This window comes from Oryctolagus cuniculus, chromosome 11 (assembly GCF_964237555.1).
Source record: "Oryctolagus cuniculus chromosome 11, mOryCun1.1, whole genome shotgun sequence".
NCBI lineage: Eukaryota > Metazoa > Chordata > Mammalia > Lagomorpha > Leporidae > Oryctolagus > Oryctolagus cuniculus.
In genome coordinates, this window is record NC_091442.1 from 120645622 (window position 1) to 120667018 (window position 21397).

The window sequence follows — 21397 nt, forward strand, 5'->3', positions numbered from 1 at the left end:
CGGTGGAGTCGGGGATGCACCCGTGGCTTCAGTGAGTGGGTTCAGGGAGCCTCTGTACGTGTGAGAGGCACCCAGGAAGTGGGAGGCGTTCATACTTCCGGGGAAGCTGCCCTGGGTACTTGGCCCCACCTGGCAGCCCCTGCCTCCCCTCCCCATCTGTGTCGTGTGCGTTTATCGAGTTGGGGTGCAGGTGCGCCAGCGTCACACGGACGGCCTCTGCCCCACCCCGTGCCGTGACTGGCAGCCCCCGCTCCGGGGGGTGGGGCCTTTGTTGGCAGCGGCTCTCTAGCAGCCAGGCCTGCTGTGGCTGCTTGGCCTGGGTCAGTTCCATGCCCTGGGAAGGGGGGTGGAGCCAGCAAGGATAGCGCGAGGGGCTGAGTGGGAAGGAGCGAGACTGACTCCTTGGGACCAATGTGTCGCCCCGCGTATGACGAGTGCTGCGTGTGGCTGCCGGGCCCACGTGGCTCTCTGGTGGTGTCCCCTTGCACACTGGGACAGCACCCGTGTGCAGGCCTGGCCTCGCAGCTGCTGCCTGTCAGGCCTGTGGGCTCCTGGGAATGGGCACCAGGCCTGGCCGAGGGTTGGGGGTCTGGCTCGTCCTGACCCCCTCCTGCAGAGGTGAACCTTGGTCTCACTGCAGCACAGGTGGGAAGGGAACTAAGGTGTGGAAGAGAGAGAGAGAGAGAGAGAGAGAGAGAGAGAGAGAGAGTTTGCGCACCTGCACATGCGGAGCAGCGTAAGGTGATACGGACAATTTAGGAAGGAAGAAACAAACAGCTGAGAAAATTAGGGCAAAGGAGACATCGAAGGCAGGCCTCGGAGCAGCCACTCTGTCAGAGCTCCCCAGCAGCCAGAGTGAAGAGGGCAAGGCGTCCCTCGCGTCAGTGACACTGGGAAGTGATGCCGGGAGGGCGCGGACCCGAGGAGGGAAGGTGCTCCTGCCCCAGGGTTCTCACCGGACTGAGCGTCCCTGTGCTGCTTCGCTTCGTTCTCCCCAACCCTGAACACCCAGGACAGGAGAGGGGCTCTGAGTGTGGGCCCAGGACACCGCTGCCTTTCAGCCCAGTGTTTGGGGTCCCAGGTCGTGTCTGCCGTGGCTCCTGGGGTGGCCGTGGGGCAGAGTGGATGGGGTACAGACAAGGCCCGTGCACCCCTCCCCCCACGCCGAGACTTGACCAGCGTCTCTCTTTCCTCCCAGGTCTCACCCCCTCTTCGTGGCCACTTCCCGGTGATGCTGGAAGCCTGAGTGACTCCACCCGCAGGTCAGCCCCTCCCTCCTGGCTCCCACCCTTGCCGGGCGTGCCTGACTCTGGACACACAGGTAACACGTGTGTGCACGTGCACACATAGGCACCCACGTGGGCCGCTGCAGGCTTCTTGCTCATTTGCGTGGGCTCAGCAGGGTCCATGCCGACCTTGGCTGCCACCGTCCGCCAGCCCCGCCCAAAGGCCAGGGTCCACGGAGAAGTTAGGGGCTTGCCCTGGTCTCACGGGGGGCTGGGCTGGGGCCTGCCTTTGTGGACTGAAGTTCCTGTGTGCGGGGCGGGGCAGCCAGGGTGGCCGGCTGGGCTGGTGGTCACGGGGCTGCTGGCCACAAACGCAGATTCCCCTCGGGGCTGCCCAGCTGAAGGTGCCCCGCACGCCCTGCCGGTGAAGGCGGCCTCGTGGCTGTGCCGTGCTGGGAACTTGCTTGGCTGTTGCCAGGCTGGGCCCCTGCTCGCGCCTCGCCCCGTGAGCCAGGCCGCGGGGCAGCCACTGCGTGATTGCAGCCTCCTGGGGAGTCAGTGGGAGGTGGGGTTGGGGTAGGCCCCACCGTCACCAGGACTGGAGCAGGCCACTCCCACGGCTGTGGATAGGACCTGGGTTGCTGCGTGTGACCTGAGTGGCCAGTCTGCCCGAGCCATGGCTCAGAAGTGGGGTGTGACCCAGCTGGGTCAGGGAGAAAGGACAGCGCAGAGCGCCCTGGAAACCGAGGACGTGGCGTTGCCCTGGAGGACATCCTGGCCAGAGGTGCGGCCGGGCCCAGGTGCTCGAGGGGCCTTGCCGAGGGGGTCCGGTTTGCGGAGCTGGTGCCTTCCCGCGGGACCCCCTCTCGCCCGCACACGGCTGCGGCACACGCAGTCTGCCCCACACGTGAGCCGCTGCTGGAAGTGAGACCCGAGGGGCAGCCTTGGCAGGCGCTGGAGCACAGACCGTGCCCTGGGCCCTCGGACCCACGTCCCGCGGGAGGCCGTGAGAGCAGGTCCCGGGAGCCTGGGTGGGCGTCCCTGAGGGGCTCCGGGTCAGGCGCTGGTGCCGTGTGTGCCTGGGCCCCGGCACCGCACGCTGCCCTGGCGTCAGCAGTAGGTGCCTCCCCGGGGCAGGCCACATAGCTGCGCGCCCTCCGGCGGCCGTGGGGCCTCATCACCCGTCTTGTCCTCCCACGGCAGGGGCTCGGCCGCAGGGGGACCTGCTCACCGTGGCCTGCAGCCTGGAGGGTGGCCGGGCAGCAGAGGCCCTCAGAGGGGACTGCAGCTTGGCCCGGGTCACTGACTCCACATGTCTCTGCTGGACCCTCCCCCCGGCCTAGGAGGCGCCTCCGCCTCCGCCCCCTGCCCTCCCCAGGGCACTCGCCCCAGTGGGCGGGCACAGCAGGAGTGTGGGTTGGCGGGGTCCGCCCCTGCTGAGAGGCTGCTCCAGTGCCCACCCAGCTGGTGAGGATGTGGGGACACAGGGTCCCGAGGCTCGGGGCAGGGGTGATGGCCTGACCCCCACGGCAGAGCCACGCAGAAGCCCGTGTGCTCCTTGGCCACACACAGGGGCTTTCCCTTTGCACCTGCGGTGCGGGGGCCATGAGCGGCTGGGGATGGGGCACTTTATTTGCCAACAAAGAGCGGACATTGTGGCTGCACTCTGGTCGCGTGGAGGGCCTGTGTGCGGCTGGGCTCCGGGAGGCGGGTGGCCGGCCACCCCTGGGGACCTCCCTGCTCTCTGCACCCGGACCGAGCTGCTTCTAATGGACTCCCGCGGGCCAGGTGTTCCCTGCGTGCTGGGACCCGGGCCGAAGCCCCTCCCACAGGGACCCGTCTCCCAATGCCCCAACCTGTGCAGAAGCAGGCCTGTATGTGGGTGAACATGGTCTCACCGTGGTGTACGGCCCGGGGCTCGCTGGGGCACTGTGGGGTGGGTCAAGGTCAGCCACCCAGGCCCCCGTTGACGTGCTGCTGGGGGCGCCCAGGCCGCCGTCCTGGGCCATCCAGGGTGCCGATCCCACCTGTTCCAGACAGGAGCTTGGTTCTCCCAGATCAGGGAGTGGAAGTCTCACGGTGCCCAGCGCTTGACGCCAAAGGGGCAGTCGAGGGTGTGAGGTGTCGCCCCCGTGGCTGTCAGCGGGGGACGGGAGGCTACAGCGCCCTGCCATGGAGGGGGGCAGCTCTGGCTCCTCCTAGATGCCACATGACCGCACCAGGTAAACGGCCCTGGGTCTGCGTTCTCCTGTCCCTAAGGCATGGGCACCTCCCGTGCTGCTGTGTGACTGTGGGGAGGTAACTTAGCCCCTCTGTGCTGCCTTCTTGCACCTGAGGGTGGGGTTGTCAGCGGACCGATGGGTCACCAGGCGTCAGGGGCTGAGGTTGGTGGCCAGCCACACCATAGGTCCCCGGGCGGGAATGTGGGCAGGTGGGGACACGAGTCACCCTGGGGTTGTCAGGGCAACCCCTGCCCTCCCTGCCGCCCCCGTGGAGCCATGTGGCCCAGGGCTCCGATCCCCCAGGCTGAGCCCTCCAGCGTGTCAGGAGTGCGCCCTGACCCTGTTGCCCCCAGCCCGGGCCTCAGTGCCGCCATCTGCAGAGTGCTTGAGCTCCGGCTTTCTCTCACTGGCAGTGGCCACGTGGCTGGAGCCACGGCCCTGGAGCATGAGTGAGATGCCGTGACGATGCACGGCAGGCAGGGGCAGGGGCGTGCACAGGGCAGGCTCGACTGTGGATGCCCAGGAGGGCGTGCGGCCGCCATTCCTGGGGCCGGACCCCCGGCAGCCCCTTGACAGCCCTCCCTGCACCCACAAGGGTCCCTGGCCCACTGGTCCCTGGAGCACAAGCTGTCCCCCAGACAGCTCCCCTCCCCCCAGGACCACCCGAGCCCTGTGGGGGCTGGGGCAGCAGGAAGGTTCTGGAAACGGCCTGATACCTTGCCCCTGGCCAGGCCCTCAGGGCCTCAGTGCCGGGCGGCGGCTGCTTCCAGACTGGATGGGCCTCCCCCTCCCTGCCCGTGGTCCCGCCCTCCAGCTCCACTGCCTTTGTCTTCCCAGGGCTCCACAAAATGGCCGCCCCGCCATCCGCCATTTTGTAGCTGAGGCATGCTGCAGCCTGGTGGGGGAAGAAGTGGGGAGACCACTGGCCAGCGGCCTGGCCTGGGTAGCCGGGACAGAGCCAGCGCCAGCCCCCACCCCTGCCCGGCCTTGGCTGTCACTGTGCCGGGCTTGGCATCAGGCTGTGGCTTGGCAAGGCTGGGCCAGGAGTCCTGGCCCCTCACCCAGCCCTGGCCACCCTGAGACGGCCCTGGCCGGCAGACAGAGCAGCCACGATGAAGGCCCGGGCCGGCGTGGCCAGTTCCTGAATGACGTCTGCTCCCATGGACCTGGCTTCCCTGAGCCGCACCAAGCCAGGGCCGGGCTGGCGTTGGCACCCTCTGACCTGCTGGGCTCCCAGGCCAGGCTCCAGCCAGGAGCAGGCAACTCCAGGCCTCAGGAGCAGGGTGGGGGCTTCCTGGAGGAGGCTGCTGTCCCATGGCCCCCCAGGGCCTGGCCCCGCTGTAGTTCTGGGTACAGAGTGGGGTGGGTGGTGCCTGCCCGCCCAGCTTGACGCTTGTGCAGCAGCCCCAGGTCCCTGAGGAGCCCCCAGCCTCCTCCCGAGCTGTCTGCTTGTCCGATAGCCCCAGCCAGGGTCAGGGGTCAGAGCAGCATGTTCAGAGGGGCCTGGGTACCACAGGGCAACCCCAGGACATCCCCAGTGGCCAGGGAGCCCGCCTGGCTGTGGACCGTGGGACAGCCTGCTCTGCTGGGTGGCCTGACCCAGGAGCCCAGCGTGGGCTCTGCAAGGGTGGCTGGCGAGGCTGCCGTGGCCGGAGGTGGGGAACAGGCTGGGGAGAGACGCTCGCTTCGGAGGTGCGCACGCCGTTTCTCCTGGCAGCCCGAGCGGCCCTGGCCCTACACCCTCGGTGTGGCCTGTACGGCCCCTGGCCGCGGGAGAAATGTAGATGGACGGCAAGGGGTCTTGTCCTGCCTCTGTGGGCCCCCCGCCAAGCCCTTTGCATCTGTGTGTCCCGCTCCAGGCCTGTCCAGACCTCTGTCTATCCTTGGGGTCACCCCCCAGAGGCTGGCAGAGCCAAGGAAGGGGCCTCCCACCCGCCGAGGACAGCACTGCCCATGCGCCCGGCCCAGAGCCTCCTGCACACGGCCGGGCATGAGAGTCCCCTGCGTCCAGGGCAGGAGAAGCCCCCAGCAGAGGGGCCGGAAGGTGGGGCGCCCAGGACCGGATTCAGGCTGGGCCGTTCTTTCTTTTTTTATTTCTTTATATTTTTTTGACAGGCAGAGTGGACAGTGAGAGAGAGAGACAGAGAGAAAGGTCTTCCTTTGCCGTTGGTTCACCCTCCAATGGCCGCCGCGGCCGGCACGTTGCAGCCGGCACACCGCGCTGATCTGAAGGCAGGAGCCAGGAGCCAGGTGCTTCTCCTGGTCTCCCATGGGGTGCAGGGCCCAAGCACCTGGGCCATCCTCCACTGCACTCCCGGGCCACAGCAGAGAGCTGGCCTGGAAGAGGGGCAACCGGGACAGAATCCGGCGCCCCGACGGGGACTAGAACATGGTGTGCCAGTGCCGCAGGCGGAGGATTAGCCTAGTGAGCCGCGGCGCCAGCCGGCTGTTCTTTCTTAAGGATGATTATATGTGTGTGAGGACAGAATATTTTCACGCCTTTGAGGACGAAGCTATTGCCTGATGGTAGCGGGGCAGAGAGGGGCTCCACCTCCCCAGCAGAACCGTTTTCCTAGCCCTGGACTGAGAGCCCCCCGCCCCACCACTAACCTGCCTGCCCTGCAGCCGCTGCCTCCCTACAGAGGTGCCTGGGGCTCACCACTGCTCACAGACACGGCAGGGGTCAGAGCCGTGGCCCGTGGCCCATGGCCTGCTCAGACAACCCAGCTGCCCCAGACCTGTAGCTCCCTGGCCTCGGGGCTGGGGGTGACTCCTCTGGGCTTCAAAACTCCTGCACCCAGGGCAGTGCACAGCCCCCGCCCCTCCCCAGAGCTTGGAGGCTACAGGCGAGGAAGAAAGCTGGGAGCCAGCTGGGGTGTAGAGTCCTCACAGGGTGTAGACGTCCCGCAGTGAGTGGCCGTGTGAGGGGTGCCGGCGCTGGAAGGAACCCAGCTCCGAGACTTCTGGATTCCAGGTCTGGTTTGGCTCCCGCATGCCCATGGCAAGGTTTTGGGGGCCGTGGCCAGGATAGTGAAGCCCTGCCCAGCCGGAGGCCGGACGGCCCCTTTTCGTTTCGGTTCCGTATCTTTATGTTGTGGGCTGTCTTTTGTTGCTGTTGCATCATCATCATTTTATAAACGCGTGTGGAGGTGTCGCCTCGATGGCTGACTGCTTAGGTTTTGCTCTCCCACCCGTGTGGTGGGCACGGCCGCCCCGGGCCGCCGCTAACTTCATGGGCCGCGTTCGCGGGGCACCGCCCCCGGCCCCCGATGCCACCCTCCTGCTGCTTTCCCAGACTCCATTGTTGGCACGGCCTGCTGAACAGAAACACTGGCTGCTTTATGGGGGGAACCTAATCAGACCATCGGGGGGGAGGGGGGGGCGGCTCCCGGTGGCCCCGAGCCAAGCCCAGGGCGACTTCGGGTGACACCGTCTGTCTGCCTTGCTCGCTCCAGACATCCGCCTGGCCCTGAAAGGGCCACCTGCCCACCGAGGCCTCCCACACACCTGTCCCTGGCTCCTCCCCCACCCGGGCCTGCCCGGCACCCTGCCCACGGGCAGACTCGGCAGGGCCGGGCGGTGGCAGATGGCAGACGGCAGGGCGGCTTTGCTCGGGAGCGCCATTCATGCTGCGCCCGGCCCTTGTCCAGGCCGGCTGGGAAGGGTCCCTCGGGTCTGTCTCGGGACAGAAAGGGGAGGGCTCTGCGTCCCGACGCCCGGTGGCCTGAGGTCACCCCGACACGCACAGCCAGGGCCCGTTCCGCACCAGCTCAGAAGCTGCTCTGCCACCGTGTCACAGCCCCCCACCCCTCACCCCGCATTAGAACCCGGCTGTGGCTCCCACGTGGGGAGACCTCGGGGCGGGCGGTGCACCTGTCCTGGGTGCACTGCCCCGCCACTGTGGGGCTGTGAGCGATGGAGGGGGGATGTGTCCCGGGGACCTCCTGCTATCTGGGTCCCAGTTCCGGTGACCGAGGTGGGTCCAGAGCTGAGCAACACAGCGCGGGGAGCACGAGAAATGGGGCGGAGGCTGCTGGCAGACGGCGGGAGGGGGCGGGGAGGCCAGAGGGGGAGCTGGAGCTGGCAGGGGTGTGGTGGGCAGGTGTCCCCCGTGATGGACAGCCCAGCACTCAGGGACAAGAGCAGCAGGGTGCCGACCTCATGTCCTGACCAGACCCAGTAGACGGGGCTTCCTGGCCTTGTTAGTGGGCAGGGACACTGAGGCTCGGAGGGTGTCACCGTGGGCGGGCTCTGGCAGCTGGGGGGGTGGGCGGCCAGGGGCTCCCCTCCGAGACCACGCCCACCCTTCCGTCTCCTCCATCTTCCCGCCCTGCACTGCTCCCAGAGGCACGTGGCCGCAGTGGCTCCGTGGGATCTGTTGAGCGACAGGCCCAGATCCGGGTTCTGTGCGCCCGGTCCCGGTCCTGGTCCTGGTCCCAGTCCCGGTGACAGCCGGCGGTCCCTTCCTGCCACGCGCTCCCCTCTGGGCTCTGGGTGCTCTGGAGAACCAGGCCTGGGTGCTGTCCTGGCGCCGTCCAGCCTGGGCTGAGGCATGGGCTGGTGGAGGAGGCCCGGGCGGCTGCGAGCTCAGATGGCGTTGACGCCTGTCGCCTGTGCTTCTCAAAGCAGGTCAGGAAGTGGCGGCGAGGAAGGAGTGCTGGTGGTGGCTGGCCTGCCCGGGGTGAGCTGGGGCCCGAGGTCCTCCCCTGGCCAGTGCATAGCCGGGACAGCTGTGGTCGGGCTCAGGGGTGACCTAATGGGGACGCCCAGTTCCTCTGCCAAACCCTTGCTGAAGCCGCACCTCTCCCTGACTTCTGCCCACTTCTAGCAGGCTCCAGAAGTGCCAGCCACCTCATCTGCTGCCATGCATGTGTGTCGTGGTGACCACTGGCCCCGGTTCGCCCCGACCTCCCCCGTCAGACATGGTTGATTGAAGAGTAGTCTGGTGATGGAGGAGGCGGAGCCCCGCCTGAGGCTGTCCCTGGGCTCACGGCCACGTGTGCCTGCCCACTCTCTGGGGACGGGAGCCCCCCTTTGCTGTACCCTGCCATCAGTCAGCCTCTGAGTGCACCCCACTGAGCAGGGAGCGACCTAAGAAGCCACACAGCTGACCAGTGGGCCTAGCGTTGAACCCCAACAAAGAGCACGTGAGGGAAACTGAGGCACAACGGCTCCTGGGGTGGGCCAGGCCCCAGGGTGATCCAGGAGCCTGCCTCTGCCCCCTCCTCTCTCTCCTGGGCTGGGGTCCTCTGGTTGCTGCTGCAGGCTCTGGGGTGGAGCCAGGGCACGGGGAGGGGGTGGGGGGAAGGGGACAGTGGGTGTGGCTGCTTGGACTGCTGATCAAGGGGCAGAGCTCCTGCCCCCCACCTTGAGGAAGCCACAGCTGGCAGGGTGCTCAGCGCCATCTGCTGGCTGTTCTGCCCCATGCCACCCGAGGGACCTCTACCTCCCCCCAACTCCGACTCCCTCAAGCACTTCCCAGGGGCTCAAGCCCTGGTCGGAGAACCAGTGTCCTCTGTGTGGTGCGCAGGGTGACAACAGCTGGTCACTGCGCAGCTGGCACCAGGAGACTCAGGACCCTCAGCCACCCTGCCCTGCCTCTGGCCCCGCCGGGACAAGCCTTGAGGGCACCTGGGTCCTGTCCGCCGGAGTTGAGGCCAAGGAACAGGATCAGAACCTCTGTTTACGCTTCCTTATGGGTGGCCGCGGCCACGGACAGTGCACCACAGCCCCCAGGTCCGGGACGGTGCTCGTCCCTTCCCAGGGGGGCTCCCAGGGAGCAGGAGCTGCCCCGTGCACTGGGCAAGGCCACAGCCGCCTCCCCTACCCCGATTGCCGCTGAGAGCAGAGCCCCCGGGCCAGCCGCTCTCCTTCCTTGCTATGGATGGGACCGGTGGTCTGGCCTCCCTGGGCGGGCACTGAATGGCACTGCCCGTTTGAGGGTCAGAGCGTGGCACTGCCTTGCTGGGCAGGAACGAGATGCCGTGATGCCAGAAGGTCAGGGCCATGGTCCCCTGGCCTGAAGGTAGCCCTTACCCCTCAGCCTCTCCCGGCTGCCAGGGAGGTGCTGTGTCTGCCTGTCCATCTTCCTGCTGCCCAGCTAGCAGGTGCGGCCCCAGGTCCCGCCCACTCTCCTTTCCTAGAGCCTCAGTCCCCTGCCACGCTAGGAGAGGTGGGAGCTGCCCGGCCACTCCCCCTGGGGGGCCAGGTTCCCCTCCAGAAGCATCCTGCAGCACCCCCCAGCTGTGGTCAGCTCGGGCCTGGACCTGGGCTTGTGGGAGGTGGGGGAGAGAAGCATGCCCGTGGCCACTAGCAGGCGGAGAGGTGCGGCCAGGCGGATGCTTAGCACGGCCGGACATGTGCTGGCCATCAGCAGGTGCCAGCCCCCTGCCCAGTGTCTCCGGTCCGGGAGCCCCTTGGAGGCCGCGGCCACTCCTGTGCACATGGCAGCGACGGAGCCGCCTGTGTGTGTGTCCCAGGCGGCCGCCTGCTCCCCGGCTCCGTGGTCTCCTGCAGGTCTCCTGGTGGCGGCGGCTGGAGAGGAGTTTGCTGTTCCCAGGGCCCTAGCTGCCCCCACCCCCTCCACCTGCTGGAGCCCCCGTGCCCTGAGCTCGCCCCCTCCCTCCAGGAGGCGTCTCCAGAAGCCACGAAGCCATCTCGGCGTGAGACTGACCGCCCTTTGGGGTGAGGTAGTAGGTTGTATAGTTTGGGGCTCCGCCCTGCTATGGGATAACTATACAATCTACTGTCTTTCCTGAAGTGGTGTGATATCTGCGGTGGACGGCGTCCAGGACCCCGGCGCAGGAGGGCAGCTTGGCCTGGGAGGGGGCCGAAGCTGGGCTGGGCTGGCCTGGCAGGGTCTGCTGCCGGGAGCCCTCGCTGGGCCTGTCTCTTCATCGGTAAAGTGGGGCAAGTGTGTGACATGTCCAGGCTAACATTGCCCACTGCCTCCACCAGGTCCAGGCTGGACACCGGGGAGGCGGCCAGGGGGCGAGGAGTGTCCACTCCAGATGCTGGCCTGTGCCCTAGCCCGTCCCCCTCTGGTCACTTCCACCCGAGGAGAGAAGTGGCCCCGAGCCTCCTGTGGCACAGCACGGCAGAGCCCGCCGGTGGCTGGGGGTGGGTGCCGCTGAGACGCCATCTCCACTTTCCCTCCCGCCCTGCGCCTGCCCGGCCTCGAGCTGTGGCGGCCGAGGCCTCGGGCAGGCAGGGCTGGGCACAGGCGGTGCGGGCACCTCGGGGTGAGGTAGTAGGTTGTGTGGTTTCAGGGCAGCGGTGTCGCCCCTCAGCAGATAACTATACAGCCTACTGCCTTCCCCGAGGGGTCCAGTGGCACGGCCGCCCGGGCGGTGTGGCCCGGGCACAACAAGAGGTGCGCTGACCCCAGTTTGGAATCGGCCGCTCTTCACCCTGGAAGGCCAGGGGCCTGGCGGGGCAGGGTGCCGGTGCGCCTGCTACGGCGGCTCTGGGCAGTGGGCTTGCCTTCCTGCACCTCCCCGGCAGTCCCAGCCCCCTGCCCCGCCTGGGCCGCCCCTGGGCCAGGTGAGTGGAACGCTGAGAGCCAGGCTGCCCTGGCGCCGCCCAGTCGTGGGCCTGGGGCCTGGCCGCTGCCCGACCAGAGCTGTGGCGCCCGGCTCCCTCATGGTTCCCTGGCAGCCTGAGTCCATGCCAGCAGTTGCCCACCCTCCTCCTGGGAACCCCAGGTCCTGTGGGCCAGCAGCAGCAGCGGGCCGGGCCCAGTGTGCACCTGGGCGGGCGGAGGGAGCCCTGTCCGGGGCAGGTGCTGGCACAGCTGGGTCCGTACCCTGGCCTGAGTGCCCCCAGCCGCCTCCCTCCTACGGATGGCCACCCCTGGTTGCCATCTTGGCTGTGGCTTCCAGCCCGAGTCCCCCTGGTTCTCTGCAGATGTTCCCCGGCCGGAGCAGGCCAGCTCCCCGACCCTGACTCCATCAGGCCCCAAACAGAACCGCAGGGGCGTGAGGCGGACACATGGGGGAGGGGCCTCTGCAGGGGGGCCGCTGGGCATCTCCTCCCGGTTCTATGGGCCCCTCTGTCCCCTGAACAGCCTTCCTGCTCACACGTCCACCTCCAGGCCAGCCCCTGCCCTCACTGCCCCCTGGTGCCAGACCCCCACCCCCACCTCATCACTGTCTCCCCCCACACCTGTGCGCCGTGCCAGCAGCGCCCCACCCCCGCCGGCCCACGCCAGTCTGTGAGCCGAGGCCCCAGGGGTCTCCAGGGGTCGGCCGTTCCTCTGGCGCCTGCACTGCAGGAGGAGCCCGGTGCTGCCCTGCGGCACTCAAGGCCTGGCGAGGGAGTGACCTGGGCACAGCAGCACCCACTGTGGCGAGGAGCCCTGGCCCCAGCCCCGCAGTCAAGGCAGCTTCCTGTAGGAGGTGACACCCAGTTCACGCTGTGTCCCTGCAGCCAGCCCGGCTGACGCCCAGAGCCCAGGGCGTCAGAACCAGCCCAGAAGGCGGGGGTGAGGAGCAGGGTGGGGGCCGCCACCACCTGGGCAGCAGCAGCAGTGCAGCCTGGGATGCCGGAGGGCCCTTTACTCGCTGCTGGTGTCGGTCACGACAGTTGCGGCCTCACAGGGAGGCCTGAGGACAGAGCAGTCACGGGCGGGGAGGGGCTGGGCAGGCCCTGGGCCCTGATCCTCGGCGCCACCTGCTGCCTGGTTGGGGGAGTGACTCCTGGCCTCCTTCTGGGCCCTGCCTGGGGTTGGGGGTGCTGGACTCACCCACCACTGCCTCTGCCTGAGTTCCCCCTGGGGCACGGTCAGCGGTGTGCCAGGGCGGGGGGCCACTCTGACCCCTCGCAGCCAGGCGGGGCCTCCTGGGAAGCGACTCGCAGACCCCAGGGCTCCGGGGCGGCCCGCGTGCCTGCCGGAGCCCCCGATGCTTGCGAAGCAGTTTCTTGCAAGGGAGCCCCGCACCAGGGGGCGCTTGTGCAGGCTGACGGCGTGTGGCATGCACCGTGCCGGGAATGCCTGTTTGGTCGCACAGGGGTCAGCGGTGTCCGAATGCGCTCCCCAGGGGCCCCAGACACCCAAGCCCTCAGGCCCTCAGCCTCAGCCCCGCGCAGGGCCGGTGGCTTGCGATGCCTGGCGCAGTGCACATGCTGGGTAATGCAGTGACACCGTGTTTGGGGAATAACAAGAAAAACGTCTGTGCGGGTTCGGTCCTGATGCACTTGTTTCTATTAAAGCTTTATTTCTGTGGAAGGCAGAGTTGGGGGCAGGGAGAGATGTTTTCACCCATGCATAGTTTCTTCCTCGTAATTTGATCATAATTTTTCCGAGTTTTTCGTAATCTGTAACCGGCTGAATTTTATGCCAACTTTTGGAAGATTCCCTCACAGGCCTGGATTTCAAAACATTTTTGCGCCAAAATAAATTATCTTTCGACTCCATTTTCCATGAACTTTTGGAAGCCCTTGTGCAGCGCCCGCGTGAGTCCAGCCTGGGTTCTAAATTCTGCGATTCGTTACGGAGGAAGGCCCAGAGGACCGAGTTCCCCGGCAGGGTGGGCGCCCGCTTCCTGGCTGGAGCAGAGGCGGCGCCGGCCCCATGGCCACTGCTCGACAGCGGCACCGTGTGGCAGCCGGGAGCCACCCTCGCGCTGCTGCGGTCCCGGGGCTCCTTCCCGGCCCTGGAAGCCTCGGGTTCAAGGACGGCTCGGAGAGGGTCCCAGGAGGGTTCCCCATGCCCCGAGTTGCAATCCAGGCCTTTCCTGGGCCCCGCACCTGCTCTGTGTGGCCAGCTCGAGCTGTGAGCATCACAGGGATGTGTTGGGCAGCCCTGCTGACGGCACAGGGGAGGGCCTGGCCGCGTCCTGCTCACACTCGCTCACTGCCAAAGAGCCAGTGTCACAGCCCGTGGGGGGCCCTGGGAAGCTGGGCCTGGGGCTGGAGGGAGGACCCTAGAGGGGCCACAGGGCCTGGGTCTCACTCCACTGCACAGCGCCGGTGGCCTTCAGTGCATATGGGCTCCTGCTGTCACCTGAGATAGGCAGGACCTGAGATCAGGACAGGCCATGGGACCTGAGGGGCTCAGGGGAGTCCCTGTGGAGCTGGGTGGCCAGGGCCAGTCACTGCCCCAGCTCAGCATCTTTGTCTTGGTGGGGTTGGGGGTGCAACCAGACAGCATCCTGGTTGTACAGGTCAGACCCAGGACAACTAGAGGGCTGAGGTGGACAGGGAGGGGAGGGCCTTCAGGTCTGGCTTGTTCAAGGGGCTCAGCTTCCCACCAAAGCCCCTGCTTTTGCTGAGCCTGGAGGCAGGTAAGGCTGCTAAGGCCCCCAGTTCAAGTCCACACTGCCACCAGCCAGTGCCCTGCCTCTTCCCAGCCCCTCCAAGGCCCCCGGTCCTCCTGGGCTGTCCAGTGCCAGAAGCCCCAGCTGCTGTGTTTAGGTGGGTAGCCAGGTCTCTTAAGTGGGAGTGGCCTAGCTGGGCAGCCCTCACCCATGATGCTCCTCTGGTATGGGGGGGTGTCTGTCTTCAGGACAACCCCAGAAGCACTGCTGTGCTGAGCCCATTTCATGGACGTGGAGATGGAGGTTCAGGTCACATCGCAGGCCAGGGTGGAGCTGGAATGAGCCACCAGGTCCATCCAGGCTTCCTGGATGCCTGGGGTGGGAGAGGGCAGAGGGGACAGGGGAGGAACAGGCGGCGTTCTGGCCTGCACCTGGGGGCCCACCTTGGCTGGAGGCACCTGGCTCCCGGTACACCATGGTCTGGGCCTCCCAGAAGAGGCTCCCCTGGGACTTGCCCTGGCTCCAGAGCTGGGGCCTGACCTTGGGGGCCTGGACCCCACCACTGGACTTTCTCCTCCAGAGCTGGCCGCCAAGCCCCAGGTAGCAGCGCCGTCCACTCCGCGAGAACGGCCCACCTGCTGCGGTCTCCCAGCGGCTGGATGGAGGACCCCAGCGACTGTCCTGGGGGTCCTCGCGCCAGCCCACCCTCAGCCCTCCCTTGTCCCCACCTCAGTCTCCCGGTGTCCTGGGCCAGCCCATCCTCCCACACAGCAGAGGGGCGGAGGCCAGGCTGCAGCTGTGCCCTGGGACCCCGGGAAAAGCTGAAGACAGGACCTGGCTCCATGGGACCGAGAGGTCCCCAGGCAGCGGGCACGGCCCTGGAACCCGCGCCGAGGCAGGCCGAGCTGGCGGCCCCATGGGAGGAAGAAGACCAGTGCCGCTCCGCAGAACCCGCCGCTGGCTTCCCCTGGCCTGCCTCCCGCCGAGACCTGCGCCCCTGGCCTGCCTCCCGCCGAGACCTGCGCCCCTGGCCTGCCGCCCGCCGAGACCTGCGCCCCAGCCTGGGGCCGGGCGAGACCTGCGCCCCTGGCCTGCCTCCCGCCGAGACCTGCACCCCTGGCCTGCCTCCCGCCGAGACCTGCGCCCCAGCCCGGGGCTGGGCGAGGCGGGGCTGCAGTCTGCAGTGGCCGCTGCCTCGCCTGTAACGCTGGATGCGTCTGCTCTTTTTTTTTTTTTTTTTTTTTTAAGATTTATTTTATTTATTTGAAAGGCACAGTGAGAAGAGGCGAGAGGGCTTCCACCCACTGGTTCACGCCTTACGTGACTACAACAGTCAGGGCTGAGCCAGGAGCTGCTTCCAGGCCTCCCGCATCTGCCGCTGCTTTCCCGGTGCATCAGCAGGGAGCTGGATCAGAAGTGGAGCAGCCGGGACTCGAACCGGCGCCCTCACGGGAGGCCTGCACTGCCGGCGGTGGCTTCAGCCATGACGCCACAGCGCCGGCCCGAGAGGCTTCTGTTCTTGAGCAGAGCCCTCAGCTGCTGACACGTCCTCCTCTCCCGGGCAGGGGGAGCCTTGGGCCTGGGTGTGAAGTTCCGACCCCGTCCCAGGTACTCAGGGCCAAGAGCGAGGCAGGTGTCCCCCGCGGAGGTCCTGGCCAGCAGTGGGCTCAGAGGACAGTGCAGGGGCACGGGGTGGGGCCCACAAGGACCAGCAGCTGCCAGGCCTTTACTCAGCCAGAGGAGGCCGACCAGACTGCCAGGGGCGGTCAGGTAGTGTGAGGCGGCCTGGGGTCCACGTGGGAGACCCCCTACGCCGTGTTAGCCTGGCTGCCTGGCCAGACGGGCACTGGATGGACGTCAGGAGGCCTGAGGGACCCAGGGAGCGCCTGACCCCTCTGTGGGCCTCAGTTTCCCACCCACACAGCAGTGAGGACTTAGGAGTGCGTTCAGCTGTGGCTCAGGACGCTGCATCTTCCAGCTGGACCACCAGGTGGCGCCTCGCACCTGCAGGAAGGCGGTCGGCGTGGGGCAGCGCCCCTCACGTCCTCAAGGCTGAGACCTCAGGCACGGTTGCTGCCATGCGGTCCCGTGGCCAAGCCGTCTGCATGGTCGGCTTGGAGGAGGTGGGGCAGGGCCCTCACTTGGAAGATTTGGCACCAGCCTGGCCACTGACAGGGCGCTGTCAATTCTGACCCAACAGAGGACACTCGGAGGTCAGGGTCACGTAGCCTCCCTTGGTCCTCTCTGTCCTTGAGCCCGGCTGTGGCGGCGGTGGGCAGTAACACATATGGCTGGTGTGGTCACTTCCGGCCACCATTCCCCAGGTGTCCTGGGGGCATCGCTCAGGCATAGGCAGGCCACTGTGGTGGGGAGGGGAGCGGCGTGGGCAGAGGGCAGGAGGCCCTGGCACTGATGGGAGCCGGCACGGGAGCTGCCAGCTTGGCCACGTCCCAGTGGGGCACAGGAGCCCCCGCAGGTGACATTGCCCCTCATAGTGGGCGGGGCAGCTGCTGGCCTGGGGAGCGGTCCTAGGGAGCCCCTGCAGGGTCTCTGCTGGGCACCTCTGTCTTGGGGGCACCTCAGTGGCCTGGGCAAAGTGATCCTGAAGAGGCCGAGACCAAGGCTGTCCCGGCCAGCACAGGCCCAGGATGGGCCAGGCCGCTGCCTGAGAGACCAGGGACCAGGCGGTGGGCAGTGCCCCAGCCCCGCCCTCACTGTGCATCCCAGCGTGTGCAGAGGGCTTGGCCCGCTACGCCACGGCGCCGGCCCCGCCGTTACTCGCTAAACCACAGCCCTCATTGCGATCACACCCAGAACCTCTTTCCTGGCCAGGGAGTCGTGCTGAGCGCCGAGCGGGGAGAGATGGGGAAAGTTCTGGGCGGGGCGGGGGTGCTGGCCGCGCCGGCGGTGTTTGTACCCAGGGCCACTGAGGCCGCCACTGGAAATGGTGCCTCTTGCTTTCGGTGTATACTTTTGCTTTATGTTTTACCACAGTGCAGTCACTCTGTTGGACTCTTACGTGAACAGCACGTCCGTTTCGTGTCCGCAATAGCACGTGTCTGAGGGACTCCAGCGTGGCAGAGTCGTGAATGAGGGCACTCGGCCGGGCCGGCTTCCTGCGCGGGACACTGGGGCACTGCGAAACCTGCGCGCAGGGCGTGAAAGCCACAAAGCGAGCGTCAGTCCCCTCGTCTGGCTGTTTCAGAGTTGTCAGACCCAGGGCAGCTCCTCCCGGTCATGTGCCCTGTGTGTGCATGTGTGTGGTGTGTGCATGTCTGTGTTGTGTGTGTGCATGTGTGTGGTGTGTGCATGTCTGTATTGTGTGTGTATTTGTGTGTGTGCACCCCTGTGTGTGCATGTGTGCATGTCTGTGTTGTGTGTATTTGAGTGTGTGTGCACCCCTGTGTGGGGCATGTGTGTGCGTGTGTGTTGCCTGTGTATTGTGTGTGTTGTGTGTGTGCGTGTGTGTGTATGTCTGTATTGTGTGTGTATTTGTGTGTGTGCACCCCTGTGTGTGCGTGTGTGCATGTCTGTGTTGTGTGTATTTGAGTGTGTGTGCACCCCTGTGTGTGGTGCATGCGTGTGCATGTGTGTTGCCTGTGTATTGTGTGTGTGTGTTGTGTGTGTGTGTTGCGTGATGCTGGCGTGAGTGAGGACTGCACACCAGGCACTGTGCAGAACGCCCCTCTGGAGGAGGCCCAGGCTGGTGACCGCTGGGCAGGGTCTCCACTGGGTAGCTGTGCTGCCTTCTGTCCTGCAGGGGCACCATGTGAGACCGTGCGGGTGTCCTGTCACTCACCCCTGCCCCTAACTCCAGCATCCAAGGGTGACTTGTGACTGGATCAGGCATTATCGCAGTGGGTACCATGGGGACCGTTTCTTACTCCTCCGTTCCTGTTGCCATTGTTGCTATTAATAGTCTCAGATGAGGGCCTGAGTCCCAGGAAGCTTCCTGCCTGGTAAACGGATGGGAAAATAACAAACACCCAGTGAGATCCGCGGGAGGAGCATAACCTGGGGAGGGGTGATCCCAGAGGCCTTCCCGGAGGAGGTGGTACAGGAAGTAAGCCCTTCAAAGGAAAACAGAAGTGAGGAAAAGCACGGTGTGCAGTGGAATGAAGTGGTGAGGTTGCAGGCCAAGGACACAGGACCACAGCCAATTCTGGATGTTGGGCCGGGAGCTCTGCCAGGCCTGCAGGGCCACGGCCAGGGCTGGGGCTGGTGGAAGGGCAGAGCAGGCAGAGCGGGAATGGTCACGTCAGAGCTGGTGACGTGGCCTGTGCTGTTGACCTTTACTCTCTGACCCCATGATGACCTCCTGCGAGCCATCTTCTCCTCCATGGAAAACCAGGGTGTGGAGAGGTAAAGGGGGGAGCAAGCTAATCCAGCCGGGAGGGGCCAGAGGTCAGGAGAGCACAGGGCGCCCTCCTCGGCTGCCTGAGCCTTCCTCCAGGTCCCTGGGGACCCAGAAATGCCCTCGGCTTCCAGCTGGGCCCCAGGTCCTCCCAGGAGGGACCCCCTCCCCAGGCTGACTCCTGGGCTCCCCCCCAACAGGGGCAGGGGCCACTGGGCAAGGAGGCGTGGGCTGCTTTCGCTCCCTGCACCCAACAGTCCCCATCCTGCGCAGGGCTGCAGCCCCATGGGGGGAGTGGGGGAGGGGAGGGCCTCTGTCCTCTGTTTCCTTGCTGGAGCAAAGCCCTGGGGTCGGACTTGGTCCCACCAGCGGGATCCCTGGTGCTCAGCGGGTGCTCGGCCAGAAGCCAGAGCATATTTTTAGACAAGCTGTAGGTGGGGGGTGGGCAGGCGGGGGCCCGGGGGGAGGCTGGGCCGCCTGCCAGCCCCGAGGGCGCGGGAGGCAGCGGCAGGTGACCTTCAGCGGCCACCCCTGCCCTGGCTCGCGAGGTCAGGAGGGAGCCGAGTGCCCACGTGCTCCGAGGCTGGCCTGGGGGCGGTCCCAGGAACCTTTGCGAAGCCTGCAGCCCAGCTACTGCTCCTGAGGGCCAATCCATCGGGCGTCTGCCCTGGCGGCTGCCTGCTGGGCGCGGCCCGGGCACAGTGCAGAGTCCTGGGCGGGCTGGGACGGCTGCGATCAGCCAGCTGGGCCTCTTGTTTTACAGTCGGGAGTGGACACAGGGCGGTGTGGCTGTCCAGGGTCACAGGGCCCGGGGAGGGGTGCGGGTGGAGGATGTGCAGTGGAAACATGAGAACACGTCGGGGACATGCTCCAGGGGCCCATGTGGGCGTCGGTTGGAGACCTGGCTGCTCTACTTCCAATCCCGCTCCCTGCTAATGCTCCTCGGAAAGCAGTAGAAGATGCCCAAGTCCTTGGGCCCCTGCACCCGTGTGGGAGACCCCGAGGAGGCTCCTGGCTTCAGACCGGCCCAGCTCTGGCTGTTGAGGCTATTTGGGGAGTGAACCTACAGATGGAGGATCTCGCTTGCTCTCTCTCTCTCTCTCTTCCTCTCTGTCTCTGTAATTCTGCCTTTCAAATAAATAAAATAAGTCTTAAAAAAAAAAAGCGCCTCCCAGTGGCTGTCGGCTGCCCGGTGCCAGGCGAGCTGTGGGCACACTGAGCTCAGAGCAGGTGTACTCGTCGCCCGCTGGACGTCCGCACGGGAAGGCCGCCCAGCACGTGGAAAATCGATGCCTCCCGCTCCTGTGCTCCTGGCCTGGGTTATTTGCATTGATTCTCCCTCCGCAAACAAGCACATAGTTTGGGGCAGGAAAACTTTTTAAAAATATATTAAAGCTGCAAGAGTTGCCAAGATGGTGGGGAAGCTCCAGGCCACGTTCTGGGACGGAAAGCAAGAACCCGAGGGCGTTTGCCCACCTGGTGAAACCGGGCCGGGTCTGGGTGTAGGCGTGCAGGCAGAAGTCGGGGTGTGAGAAGCCTGACGGGGCCCCCCTGTGAAGCCTGGGGACGGCCTCACCCGGGGAAGGGGGAGGCAGAGGTAACTCTGACATACCCCGCCCCCCGCGCCAGCCAGCTCCCCTGCCAACCCAGGAGGAAGGGGCTCAGTGCTGAAGGGAGTGGGAGGAGGAGGAAGGGGCAGATGCCAAGTTTAAGTCCAGGGAGGTGCAGCCCCTCGGAGCTGGAGCCCATGCCCAGGCAGGCAGCTTTAACCGAAGCAAACAGGTGGGGATTTCACCAAGTTCAGGGAGCAATGGAATTTACAAATAAGTTTATTTAAGTTATTTAAATAATAAATCTTAAAAATATAAAACATATAGGCCGGCGCCGCGGCTCACTAGGCTAATCCTCCACCTAGTGGCGCCGGCACACCGGGTTCTAGTCCCAGTCAGGGCACCGGATTCTGTCCCAGTTGCCCCTCTTCCAGGCCAGCTCTCTGCTGTGGCCCGGGAGTGCAGTGGAGGATGGCCCAGGTGCTTGGGCACTGCACCCCATGGGAGACCAGGAGAAGCACCTGGCTCCTGCCACAGGGATCAGTGCGGTGCGCCGGCCGCAGCGCACCAGCCGTGGCGGCCATTGGAGGGTGAACCAACGGCAAAGGAAGACCTTTCTCTCTCTCTCTCTCTCTCACTGTCCACTCTGCCTGTCCAAAAAATAAAATAAAATAAAATAAAATAAACATATTTTTAAAAATTTTCAAATGCATGCAAAGAGGAGTGTTTAAAAAATTCAGGGAAGGGGCCGGCGTTGTGGCACAGTGGGTGCAGCGGCCGCCTGTGACGCCGGCATCCCCTACGTGAACCGGTTCAAGTCCCAAGTCCCGGCTGCTCCATTTCTGATCCAGCTCCCTGTGAATGGCCTGGGAAAAGCAACAGAAGATGGCCCAAGTGGTTGGGGCCCTGCCACACACACGGGAGACCCAGAGGAAGCTCCTGGCTCCTGGCTTTGGCTTGGCCCAGCCCTGGCTGCTACCGCCATCTTGAGAGAACCAGGGGATCGAAGACCTCTCTCTCTGTCTGTCTTTCTCCATCTGTAACTCTGATTTTCAAAATAAATTTTAAAAAAAAGTCCAAGGAAAATGTGTATTATGAAAAAAGTACTCATGGGGCTGGCACTGTGGCTAAGCCTCCGCCTTGGCACCAGGATCCCATATGGGTGCTGGTTCGTGTCCTGGCTACTCCTGTTCCAATCCAGCTTCCTGCTGATGGCCTGGGAAAGCAGTGGACGATGGGCCCCTGCTGCCCATATCGGGGACCCAGAAGGAGTTCAGGCTCCCGGCTTCAGATCAGCTCAGCTCTGGCCATTGCGGCCACTTCGGGAGTGAAGCAGCAGATGGAAGACCTCTCTCTCTCTCTCTCTCTCTCTCTCTCTCTCTGTGACTACCTCTCAGATGAAGAAATAAATCTTAAAAAAAAAAAAAACACTACTAGTCACTCATGGATTTCAGAAATTTTCACCCAAATAAGCTCGCCTTTTATTACCGTTTTCTATGAACATTTTTTTTTAGTCAAGAGGCGCAGAGGCAGACAGAAATCCCATCTGGGCGCCGGTGCTGTGGTGCAGCGGGTTAAAGCCCCAGCCTGCAGCACCGGCATCCCATAAGGGCATCAGTTCGAGTCCCAGCTGCTCTACTTCCGATCCAGCTCTCTGCTGTGGCCTGGGAAGGCAGTGGAAGATGGCCCAAGTCCTTGGGCCCCTGCACCCGTGTGGGAGACCAGGAAGAAGCTCCTGGCTCCTGGCTCCAGATCTGTGCAGCTCTGGCCGTTGCGGCCATTTGGGGAG

The 21397-nt window shown here is 65.4% G+C and overlaps 1 protein-coding gene and 2 non-coding genes across 5 annotated transcripts in view; all 3 read left to right on the plus strand.

Annotated features, from left to right (window-relative positions):
• Positions 1 to 21239, plus strand: part of LOC127485310 (uncharacterized) — a 40404-nt gene extending 19165 nt beyond the window's left edge. For 2 of the 3 annotated variants that reach the window (XM_070053043.1, XM_070053044.1), the window contains exon 4: positions 1199 to 21239. In XM_070053043.1, the coding sequence (XP_069909144.1) occupies positions 1199 to 1246 (48 nt within the window). In that variant the 3' untranslated portion in view covers positions 1247 to 21239. The remainder of the gene's footprint in view (positions 1 to 1198) is intronic. The other variant, XM_070053045.1, reaches the window with a different exon arrangement.
• Positions 10134 to 10203, plus strand: MIRLET7A-3 (microRNA let-7a-3). The gene has a single exon (NR_162443.1). It is a non-coding gene; the product is annotated as a microRNA let-7a-3 (primary transcript).
• On the plus strand, positions 10691 to 10766 carry MIRLET7B (microRNA let-7b). The gene has a single exon (NR_162444.1). It is a non-coding gene; the product is annotated as a microRNA let-7b (primary transcript).
• Positions 21240 to 21397: the final 158 nt, after the last annotated feature.